At 42.3% G+C, this 12,432-nt stretch overlaps 1 protein-coding gene across 5 annotated transcripts in view; it reads left to right on the top strand.

Annotated features, from left to right (window-relative positions):
- The first annotated feature begins 394 nt into the window (after positions 1-394).
- Positions 395-12,432, top strand: part of CARD11 (caspase recruitment domain family member 11) — a 44,803-nt gene continuing 32,765 nt past the window's right edge. For 4 of the 5 annotated variants that reach the window (XM_032704411.1, XM_032704415.1, XM_032704412.1 and 1 more), the window contains exon 1: positions 395-771. In XM_032704411.1, the coding sequence (XP_032560302.1) occupies positions 759-771 (13 nt within the window). In that variant the 5' untranslated portion in view covers positions 395-758. Of the gene's footprint in view, positions 772-12,190; positions 12,291-12,432 lie in introns of those variants that run through there. The other variant, XM_032704413.1, reaches the window with a different exon arrangement.

Genomic DNA, 12,432 nt, shown 5'->3' with positions numbered 1-12,432 from the left:
TAATAAAATAGATGGTTTCTTGAAAAAACTTTGAAACCTCGGGAAAACCCAGAACTCCTTCTGCCTGGAACTGTTGTTCTTGAAACTGTTTTCTTCAGTTCTTTCTTTCTTTTTCCTTTCCCTCCTGCTTTAGTCCAGCATGTGCCCTGAGACTATCTGTGGTGGGAGAGGCAGAGCAGCAGCAAGGCTGGCATTCAGCATGTCCCCTCTTGGCTGAGGGAACATGGAAGTCTGGAGAGCTGGAAGTGAGGCAGTGGAGCCAGGCTGCTTTCTCTGTCTGAGCCAGGCTTTGCGCTGCTGCTGCCTCTGCCCACTGCTCTTCCCGGGGAAGGGGCAAAGGTGCCCCTTTATTTGCTTGCACAGTGCTTGGGGCTCTGCTGTCACCTGTGTGCAGAGTCATTTGCAAACAGGCTCTATCGCTGGGGAGCAGAAATGTGTTTTTTTCAAACCCTAAGCAGATTTATAGTCTGGTTTCCTGTCAGATCTTTGCATTTTCCTTCTCCGCCCCTCCCAGTCTCTGACACACTTTTTCTTACTTTCTGTGTGGCTCTTTGCTCGTTCTGACACCAGTGCACCAGATTCTCCCGAAACTTTCGTCCTTAAGGGGCCAGGGGTTGCTTTGCTCCTTGTGTTTCCTTTACTTTTCAACCGCTGCAGAGCACAAATAACCTCTCCAAGACTCCTGGAAATACAATTGCATGGAGGCGACGTAGAGAGCTTCAGCCTGCAGCAGCTGCAGCGAGACAGCCCGGTCACTCATGAACACCCAAGGTAAGGAGAGCAGCTGTCAGAGCAGCTCCACCTCCCTGACCAGCACAGCACTTGGCTCTGACCACTGCAGGTTCCACCTTTCATTGGTTTTGTCTTGATTTTCAAGACGGTGTTTCTCTGGAAGTGGCTCCGTTCGCACCTTCCGTGCCCCCAACAGCCACAATCCTTGGAGCCCCAGGTTCAGGGAGGCAAACAGGCTGCGGCTGGAGGTGCAAACATGTTCTTAAAGGAGGAGTCCACTGGGAAGGAGAGTTGACATGGAGGTCTGGAAAGGGCAGATGAAAGGGCTGGTCTGCAAGGAATTTCTGGTTCTGCCCATAGTGTGTTGTGCCTTAGCCTTTTCTTTAAATCTCTTCACTGAGATTTGTGCTTTCTGTTGACTAATAAATCTTTCTTGTTCTTTTTTTTTCTCTTTTAATCTGTTCTTCGCACTTCCTTTATTCTATTCTCAACCCTATGTATCTCTTATTATCTTTTTCACCATCCTCTTATACCTGTTTTTCATCAAGTGTGTTTTCTGTGTGACAAACGTTTCCCTTGTTGGTTCCTTTCCCTTCCCTCTGCCTTCTCTTTCATGCCTGTGCAAGACTGTACATCCCCCCCCCCCCCAAGTTCTTAATCTTTGTCTCCTTCCCCTCTGTCAGTTCCTTCTTGTTCTGGTGTTCCCCTTTCCCAGTGCTCCTCTAGCTTCACACACACACTCCTACTTCCCGCTCCATCCTCTCTCATGCACACTGTGTATTTTGCACACACAGTGGTGTTGTCTCTCCACTGGGTTGTCCTTGCACACACATCTCTGTCCTGTCTGTCATGTACATGTGCAGGATTTGCAGGTTTGGGGGGTGCATCCCAAAATACAAGACTTCTGCACTTCCTTCCACTTCTCAGACTCACATTTAGTCATTCACAGCAAATAACCACTGTCATCCTGTGTCTCTGTTTCTGTCTCAAAATCAGACTTTTCTAACACCTATAACACCCCTTGGCTTTCTCTCCACTCCCAAACACAGCCTGCCCTGACTTTGTGTATTCTATCCCTTCTCTTTCTACCATCCCACTCCTTCCTATCTCCTCACTACAGCTCTCCATCAGGTTTCTCTATCTGTTTTTATCTTGATGTTGCATTCGAATTAGGAGGAACTACTGGTGCATATGGGCTTGCTTTCTCCTGCCTTACCATGCCCACTGTGTCCTTGCAGGTAAACTGGAGGAACTATTGCAGTCTCCCAGCTCCCCTTTCCTCTGCAGACTATGCAACCTGCAGCAGAGGAAGAGCTTAGTGATGGAATTGAAAGTAGATGAAAAAATGAAAGAGCACAATGCAAATTGTCTTTGGAAAGCTGTAAAAAAATAGTTCTAGTGGTTCATAAGCCTTTTTACTAAACTTAATGGACTTTTTGACTTCCTGCCCCACAGCAGAACTTCTGGTCTGACGTATGGCGGAGTTTTTGTCCTGTTGATTCCTTGTGGAATCCTTGTGGGATTCCAAGTCTCAGAGGTAGAGGTTCTCAACTTTAGTGCTGTAGTGGGAGTAACTTTGCTCCTAGGATCTGGAAACAGTTCATTTCTTTTATACCAGATATATTGGTGAGTCACCAAGATCAGGCATGGCTGAAAACTGCATCCAAGGACAATAGCAGGTATTATTCCTTGCTGAATTTTGTAAACTTTGAATCAGATGTGACAAATAAGTACATTTCTTTGATGAAGCATTTTAGCCTCACCTTCTTAAGCAGGACCATTGAGACTGAAGATTTATTTCTATGGATGTTCTGGTGCAGGCTTTTGGGAACTGAGGAAGGATCACTTATTAAACTCATCTGAATTAATAAGAGAATTATTATGTGGGAGAATTCTCTTTAGCGATCTGTCCTGCTCTCTCAAATTGTCCCTCTTCTTATGAGTGAAAGGAGCTTAAATTTTATGTTTGCAATTATAATATATCCTTTCTGATTCAGAGCTGAAAACTGTGGCCTTTGAGCTGTGAGCATTCTCTTCTGAATACAGAAACGGGTACATTAAAATATCTTTGCCTTTCGGATCTTGCAAAAAGTCCGCAAGTCTAGAACAATAAAATAAGAGCTCATTTTATACATAGAGGTCTAACATGACTCTTTCTTACTCTGTTACAAGTCACCTTGTGCTGTGAACAGCACTTGTGTTCCTTTGAGTCATTCTACAAAACTTGTTGATTTTGTGCTTTTCTTTTCTTCAGCGTTTTGTGCCCTCATTACTGGTTCTTTTTGTAAAGGCTTGATCTCTCCCAGAAATAAATTGACTGAGCCAACATCTCTTCTCTCTCTCTCTCTCTTCCTCCTTTTTCTTTTGTGTCATGATAGTTTGCTGTATGTTGTGTTAAAAATAGGCATTGTCCAAGTTGGGTTGTGACATTTGCAAGAGGATCTGGAGCCAGAAATTTTATTTTTTGTGTGTGTGTATGTCTAGTTTCTTGAATCATGTGTCTGGCAGAGGAGAAATTTCAGCTGGAAAGAGCCTGGGAACTTTCTATCCTACCCAGCAAATCCTGTATTGAAAGAGCCAACCTCAGAACAGAAATTCAGAATCATGTTTGACTCCCTGTTCTTTTGCAAATAGTGATTTCCAATTAGATTTTACTCTGAATTAAAAGAACAATAAAGTTTCAACATGTGTGAAAAGAGAGAACCATCTGACTGCATGTATCTGTTAAAATGAAAGGCAATTTGAACCTTCTCTGGAAGGATACATCCCAAATAACTGGGATGTGCTGAAGAAATCTGAATGCCATGTACCAAAACACCTTAGTTTATCTGCTGTTTTTTGGTGAAGCTTTTCATCAGGTATATGGAATGATTGCTCACAGAGGATGAAATCCATAGAGATCCTGAGATCTCCCAATATCATGTCTCTGTTACAGAGAAAGAACAAGGTACCCACTTGTTAGCAGATGCCTCAACTCTCTCTTTGATATTGAAATACATGTTTCATGAAATATAAATCCTTCACTTAGATGTGGTCATTACGTGTGTAACTGTGGAGTCTGATCTATGGCAGCTTTCTTTGTCAGTAGCCTCCATAGCAATCTAAACTTAAAAGCACAAGGAATATGGGACCAGGCCTTGTGATTTTTTAAACTGGAGGGCGAAACCATAAACCTCACCAAATTTAGTCAAGTGTTGACACTGGTATCAGAGAGAAATTCTTTCTCTCGCCTGTTTTGTCCCTGCTGTCTGTAGGATTTGCATTTGCAGAACACTGTCTGCTCTGCTGCAAATCCAGTATCTGCAGTGAATCTGCAATTCCTCTTTCAGAACAAACGATGGGGTTTTCTCAGGTGTACATGTAATAAGATTCTCCACTTCCTCCCTTCCCCCAAATTCTCTCTTAAGTGCTGCCTTCACCCTCTAGTCTGGGTCAGTTATTTAATGGCAATGAACATTTTCAAGGAAGGTAACCTTTCTGCTTGTGATTTGTTCAAGGACTCTGGAATTATAATGGTTGCTGTCAAATGTATATAATTGGTCTCTGTGGCACACATCCAACTGGTGATAAAAGCTTCCTTCTCTCTGCTGCTTTTGTCTGTATTCTCTCCCTATATCATCCTCTCACTTCTGCTCCTCTCAGGCAAGAGGAGAAGACAGTGCCAGGCTGTTTAAAGTGCAGTTTGACAAAGCAGCAGCTCTGCCATGTTCCCTGGCATGGGGTGTCCCAGCTGTGGGCTGTGGGTTTGGCTGGAGGTTTGCTCACTGACTTGGGTTAAACATGAAGGTCTTCTCTAAACATGAAGGTCTTCTCTGAACTTTGATTTCTAACACTTTTCTTCCTTCATGACCTTCTGCCAAATAGTTGGGCTCTAGGAATGGTGATAGTTTGTGAGTACCACGAGTTCTCATGCTTAATGATCTACATGGGGTGCCTGTAACATTTCACCAGCAGGTAAGAACTTTGTACTTTCTTATACAAAAAGCAAACACATGGTTTTTTTTTTTCACAGCCTGTAAAAGTACATTACTTACAGCACCAAAAATTGGCAACCTGGTGTGCACTGTCTGCGGCTGAACATGGAGTGAGGAGAATATTCCTGTTAAGTTAGTGTGCAAAACCCATTTTATCTTCAGGGCTGGATGGGGCATTACTTTCTGATGCCATCTACTTCAGTGAATCCGTTTAGCAGCTCAAGAGGAAAAAGAAATTTGTCAAATCTCTCTGGAAATCTATCAGAAATGTCAAATGGAATGCTATAACATTCTGGTTTTGTCAAAAGGATAAATGTATATACAGCTGTGTATGTGATACTATTTGCAGTAATTGTTGCCTCAGTGAATTTGTCTGTGTGAAGTAACTTGGTGTAATGTCAAGGGATATGTTTGTTCTGGTCCCTGAGGCCAGTTTGGCCTTACACAAAGATACCTGTTATTTGCCCAAGTCAGTCCTGGTTTTTGTAGTTCAGGGGAGAATCAGCTTCAGTGTAGCCAAGGAAAAGATTCCCACCAACCTCCTGAGCACTGGGTGTTTGCTGGCAAATTCTCCTCAGGTTGTAATTGAGATGCTGAAGAGTAAATGTAACATAAGGTTTCTGTTTAAACTGGGATAAGGATTTTGTTTTTGCTTTTTGAATGCAGAAAAGGCTGTGTGCTAGCAGTACATATCTGGTTATCATTAGCAGTTAATGGATTGTTTCAATTTCATTTTTATAGCTCTATATGTGTATAAACATTTCCAATCTATCTGTGCCCATATTTGAAATCAGGATGAGTATGTTTAATAGGTTGTTACACATATTTAATATATTTGAGCACAAAAGTAAGTTCCTCTAAGGTTTGAAACACTAATAAAGACACCTTTCAAATATTTCCTTCTGGAAATTTTGATTCCTGAGAAAACTGGGAAAACACCCAATGGCTGTTTTAACTCATTTTCTGAAGATTAAACCAAATACATTTCCAAACTACAGTGGAAATGGTGATTGAAACTTTTCTCCTTGATCATGAACGGAGAGATTATCACATAATAAGATCATTTGAAAGCTTTTGGCTTTTAAATCTCAATTAAAATACCAGTGACCTACACTACTCACTGATCAAGCAGGTCCATTCATAGAGTCTGTGTTTAAAAGAACTTTCCTCCCTGGTTGCAATTTTGACCCAAAGTCTACTGGTGCATCCCAGTCTTTCACAAGAACAGTGTCACAGTGTCTTTCCAGCATCTGCTTCCTGCATCTCTGTTTCCTGGCTTTTTCTGAGTCATAGAATTATTTGGTTTGGAAAAGAACTTTAAGGTCTTTAAGTCAGACCATTAACCCAGCACTGCCAAATCCAACACTAAATCGTGCCTCTGAGCATCACATCAAGGTAGTTACCATTCCATGTGTTTTTTGAGGCAATTAGTGAGATCATCAAACTTATTTCTCTAATGATTTGCACTGACTGAAAATATAAATTTCCATAAATTTTCCCCAGCACCTTAACTGTTGCTGAGCTGATTTTCTTCTGAGAAAAAAAAACAAGCTTAAGATAAGACTCTTCCCTGCTACTGCACTGCTATTCTTCCTTCACAGTTCCTGCCAAAGTTAAGTCAGAATACATCTCAATATTTGATTGTTTAAGAAGATTTTGGGTGTGTTTCATCCTTTCAGTAACAGATTCCTGTATTTCCAGTTACATATTTTTCAGGAACACCCAAGACTAACAGGTTTTATTGTAGAAGGTTTCATTTCCTTCTGTCTTTTATTCTCTCATTTTTGCAATTTATGCCATGAAAGATATCAATGCAGTATGAAACAGAAAATATTTAAACTGTTGCGTCAGGAAAGAAAAGAGTGTGTTTTTCTTTGGCTTGAGTTGTTTGAGAAAAATTAAGGAGTTTTACATTTCCTGTAAGGCTGGAAACACTGAATTGGTTGGGGTTTTTAATCTGTAAGTCCGTGGCCTGAAGGAAAAGTGATACTTGGGTATTTTCATATGGAGTGTTACACTACAGAACGGTGGGTTTGTGACTCATCCATATCCATACTGAGAGCAGCTTCCAGGCAGTTTTGCTGGATTAAATGCTATTGACAGCAACACCTTCACTGAATCACTGAAAAACAAGGGTTGCACACCTGGGAGGATGGTGTCTGGCTCGATATTTGCCTTAGAAGCCATGTGAGAATACAGTAGCAGGAAGGATGGAAGTTTTTCACCTGCAAGGAACAACGGGAAAATGCTGTGTCTGAGACAGGAATGATCAGAATTTGAATGCCCTTTTGAAGGCTGTGGATTTATTGAGAAGCTACTGATACACTGTAGTACGTGCTGCAATGCAGGAAAATGTAAACTCATTGCAACTGCATCATTATAGCATGATAATAGTGCAGAAATCCAGAGCTATTTGAGCAGGATGATATTAGAAATCTTGGATGCATTTAGAAATCTTGGCTATTAAATATAATGCTGTCAGCACAGATCTAGCAGAGTCTCTGCACAAAGGGAGTGAACGTAAAGATGATTTGAACATTCAACTACTGCGAGGAAAGAACATGAGAAAAGGCACAGGGTGGTTTGTTATTGCTCCTTTGGTCCTCACAGGACATCCTAAGCCCTCTCTCCCCTCAAACTGACCGGTTTGTCTGACTCACCTCACTTGTCTTGTTTAATATCTCCTTTCCTCTTCCTCCCTGATTCTGATTCTCAGCCCATATAAGGCAGATGCATCAGGTGAGAGAAGGGAACTGCCAAACTTCTCTGTGTACAGCAGACTCCAGAGCTGAAGGCATCAGTCACCTCCTTTGTGACTGATCCTCAGGGAAATGAAGCGAAGCATCAAGCACAGCAAATCAAGAAAAAACTCTGTGTGAAGGCAGAGACAGGCCATTGTGTCTTGGCAAGGGTTCTGACCTCACTGACAGAGTCATATGTTCAGCTGGGATATTCTTCCACTTCTTTTCTCCTGTGGAGAATGCTTAACACAAACAGCTGGCTGCACAGTACAGGTTGTTCAGGTTGTTGTACTGGGTTTCAGACAATGTGGTCCAAAAGTGACCCTCTGGCTGTGCATCTAGAGCTGCTGGAAAGGGTCAGATCAGAGCATCAGGTTCTGTGGGCTGGGCACATCCTGGCCTTCTGTATTGTGTTCTTTGTGGGTAAAAATGAGTTCCTGCCCACCTTCCCCCTCCCCTCATGAAGGCACTGAACTCTGTAACCTCAGACCAGAAATATCTTCTACCACAAATTTGACCTTATGCAAGTCCAAGAGAAAATGCCCAGCTGTCTGTTGCCTAAACCAGCAATCCTTATTTCCTCCAGAGAAAAACCCAGTGAGTGGAATGAACGCCTTCTGATGGTTGGATGTGGGTTCTAAGCCACCAGCTGGACCATTCCGTCCTGAAAAGGAACAGCAACATTTTTGGCTAAGTGCCAAAAGCTTGCACATAAAAATCTAAAAGTAGCATATGGTTATTGCTTTAAACTTGCCTTATTCTTTTAAAATATGCTTTACTAGAATTATTTATTTCAGATTCTCAAACTATGGAGTGAGAAAGCTTAAGTTCCTCTTTTTTTTCCTTGCTGGGGTGAGTGACATCATAAATATTAAAAAGAAACAAAGAGTTATTTCAGGAATTTGGACTGGGATAAGTCTGATTTACAGAGACTGACGTCACCGCTCCACTGAAGATACCAGGGGCTGTGATGTTTGAAGAAAGCTGTTTGTCCTTGCTCAGCTCACCTCAGCTCTACCAATCACCTCATCACCAACATTGCTGATAAAATATCCAGTGTTCCCCAAGTCAGTCTTGGCAATGACATCTCTGGGTTGTGGCTGTTTGCTACTGCAAGTGAATGACCATGTAACAGCAATATAAAATTGTCCTGATGTATTTAAGTAACCAGGACCAGCACTAATAAAGCCCTTTTTACCCCAGAGAATTGAGAGCAGCCAAGGGGCAATGCCCACTCACAGAGTTACTCCTCAAGCTCTTCTAGCAATCTGGGAATTATTAGTAATTAGTGGCTCTCAGGACAGGTCCTGTAAACACTTCCTCCCACACTGACTTGCTGTGAACAATTTCAGTGTGAGTCTAAGGAGAAAGTACACTTTTGTGGTTACTGCAGCTCAGCAGCCCTTGCAGAGCTCTCCCACGGTCCTTGCTCTCGTCCCCACGAGTCCTGTCTCCTGGGATGGTCTCTGTGAGGTGCTCCCTCTCCCAGGCTCCTCGTGGAGCAGCAGCAGTGGGACACCTGTCCCTGCCTTCAGCCCAGGTAACTGTGCTGCTGTGCAGGGCAATGTCCTCGTGTGACCCCCTCACACAGACGTGGGTGGGCAAAGTCAGAGCAAGAGCTCCTGACCTCTCGAGAACTGCAGAGAGAAGATGGCAGAGATACCTCACAGTGCCAGAACCCAGCAATGCCACCCTCGGTGCTGATGTCAGCCAGGACGTGGCTTCTAGGAGTGCTAACAATGAAAAGCCTGGACACATTCCTATTTGAAGAGGCTTTTAAAATTCTCCATATGCTTCCCTTAAAAAAATTCCTTTAATCTTCCTGATGTTTGCAGTACCCTGGAGAATAATGAGAGTTCTCTTCTCAGTTGATGAGTCTATTGCTTTTACAGGATTGGAAACACTTGCTGACCTGAGTAGCTTATGACAAAACAGGATTTTGAATTCAGATCCAACTTGCTCTGCCTTGCTTCTTTTTCTAATCCAGAGTGAACCTTATCTATTGTTATTTTGTATTTCACATGATGCTGGAGTAATTACTGCCACAGAGGACAGAAGGGCCTTGCTATCAGAGAAGGAAACCTGTGAACACAGCACATCATTCTTAAAATACCTGAAACGTGGGTGAAGGAGAGCAGGAGTTAAACTGGCTCCTGCATAACACTTGTTTTGTTTCATGCTTTGTGTTCCGTTCCCAGGCCTAATTCCTCAGTCTTGTCTTCCACGGTGACTTCGTTAGCAACGAGATGCTAATTAAATTTCATATTTACGATTAGAAAATAAAATCATTGGACCTTTTTTTAAATAGATTTTTATGAGTTTTGGCTCAGTTAGCTGAGTCAGCAGCATGGATTCTGCAAGGCTGAACTCACCGGCTTTGGGGAAAAAAAAAAGATAAATAAAGCAACTAATGATGAAAGGAGAGTCTAATCTAAAACCTCATACAGTTTCTACACTGTATTAGCTTTTGAGCATAAGAAAAATAAATAAGCTTTGGTTCCTCCTAGAAATAAATACTGTTAGTCATGTAGAAAGAACCCTTCTTTTATTATGTCTCAGAGGGTTCAAAGCTTAAAATGTCATTTAATTCTTAAAATCTCAGCTGTGGCTGTAGACAATATGCTGAAAAGAGGTTGATGCATCAGCAGTGTTTGCCATCACCTGTTAGCTGGCAAAATATTTATTTCACAGCTTCAGAAGGGTTAGACTTAACACAGGTAAGCGCTGACACACAGCATCTGCCCCCTTCCCTGTGGAATGTGTACTGCTGGAGAGTTTATACAGCACCAGAGAATCAGAGCCACCTAAATACTGCTGCCAGCCAGATTTATAGGCACTATATAGAGCAGTTCCCTATTCATGTAAAAATTAGCACCTCACAAAGCTTTAAAGGCCCATTTTTCCAATACTTAGAATTTGAAGGATGTTCCAGTTGTGAGAAGATTTTTGAAAGGGCTCAGCTTCAATTTAGGTGTGTACAAAAGACCTGATTTTAAGAAGTGTTTAACGCTCAGCAGCTCTGTGATTCATAGCACTATCTTAGCCCACACTCTGAGGCAAATCTTACAAAAATCTGGCCATTTATTTTGATGCCTAAATACCACCTGCACTCTTTGAAAACCTGACCCTAATTATGAGCTGTGCCCTTGAGTGGGAATGAGAAATAGGGGAAATCAATCCTCCTGCGTGGGAGCCATTTGCTGGTGCTCATCTTGTGTGTAACCTCACTGCAGACACAAAAGCAACACTGCTTTTAAAACAAAGGCTTTTCTGCACATTCTGCAGATGATTTTGTTGTCAGCTTGTGCTCAGGAATTGTTGTGCTTCAAGGCATAAATTTGGAGAATAAAACACAACTTCCTCTGACTTTGAGTTGGTTACCACCCTTCATAACATCAAACACCTCCTTAAGATCAGGGTTTGGGTGCAAATAATCCTGAAAATCTTGCCTGTGTAATATTGCTTGTAGATGCTGTTTAAACAGCAGCTGCCCATGCCTAAAGACTGGGATGGTCACAGATGGAATGTAATTCTGGCACCACTTCACAATTGTTATTTCCACAAATATTTATTTCCACAGTCAGCAGAGAATTCACTACAGTTCTCATACTTCTTATGTTGACTCGTGCTCAAGAACCACACCAGGTGAAGACAGATAGTCAGATTTATTGCTATTTTAGTACTTCACTTCTTTGGTCTTTACAAAAAAATACACATTAACCATGAACTGAACCGGTCAGAGTTTCCTGATGAGACCAGAGTTTAGTCTCTTCCCATGGTTAGTTAATTCTTCTGGGATAAATTTTCCACATGAAAGCTTTACAATATTTTATTCTCTATCACCAGAGCAAAGGGCTTAGTTATGGAGAGAGCAACAGAAGATGCTTAATTCCTCCTTGCAATGCTTTGAAGGTAGAAAATATACAATTGACAAGTATTTGGTATTATCTCTTCCCCAAGACAGCAAGAGAAGGTCATGGAGACATTACCACTGCAGAAATAATGTAGAGACAATGTGAAAACAGACGATTTTTGCTTTAAATTGCTGCAGAGGTGACTTACAGGAGCCTTCCTGCAGGATGGAGAGGGAATTGTCTCTCTCTTTTCCAGGGATTGCTTTTCTGCTCTTAATTGCAGCCTTATGGTGAGGTTTTTTGGTGACATGGAATGGCTGAGAAAACCCAGCTGTGTTACCTGTAGGAAAAAGGGACCTGTTTGAGGAGCTCCTGAGGCCCTTCCTGCTCCATGCAGAGCACACAGCTCTCTGTGGCTGGGACAGCACTTCCTCTAAGACTTTCCTCTGTGGGGGTGTCGTGTTTGAAAGTTACCCACACCCTCTGTTCAGAAGAAAAGGGAAGTAAGGCAGCCCCCAGAACCTTTCTGTCTGCTATTTATAGACAGGAGGCTTGAGAGAGGGGATGGTGGGTGTTGTGTTTCCGGGGCTACGTGACACAGTCCCACAACACTGGTGCAGAAAGAGAGAGGACACAGAGCAAGGGGAAGACGAGGTGACCAGCAAGCATAGGTGGGAACAACCTATTCATAAAACAAGTACAACCATCTCCATGTGAAAGGAAAATTCTAATTTCCAGAGCTCCTTCTGATTCCTGGAGAGGGTTTGCCCTTCCTAGGCCAGGCTGCTGTGATCTCTTGTAGACTTTTTCTTGTCAAACTGCTTCCACTTGTCCTCTGTGTGTGTTGAGCACAGCTGGCTGAGATGTTCATGAAGCTTTAAGCAAACCACAAGGATCTGGTCAATGAGCAGAACGTCAAGGACTATGGCAGACTGTGACTAGGAGTGAAGTTTACTGCTTCCAGTGACTTTGAGGTGGAAAGGCTACAGGTATTTGTTATATTGGTATGTTTGTTGTTGTTCAAGCTTCAGTGGAGCTGCATGTGCAAGAGAGCAGCCTGTTCTTTGAAATTAGAGTCTGTTTTAAAGTAATAGTTACCAACAGGTCACAAAAAGAAATAATGTGGACGTA

This window comes from Chiroxiphia lanceolata, chromosome 16 (assembly GCF_009829145.1).
Source record: "Chiroxiphia lanceolata isolate bChiLan1 chromosome 16, bChiLan1.pri, whole genome shotgun sequence".
Taxonomy (NCBI): Eukaryota; Metazoa; Chordata; class Aves; order Passeriformes; family Pipridae; genus Chiroxiphia; species Chiroxiphia lanceolata.
The sequence above is the reverse complement of the archived record's forward strand: the minus strand, read 5'-3'. Positions and strand labels throughout refer to the sequence as shown.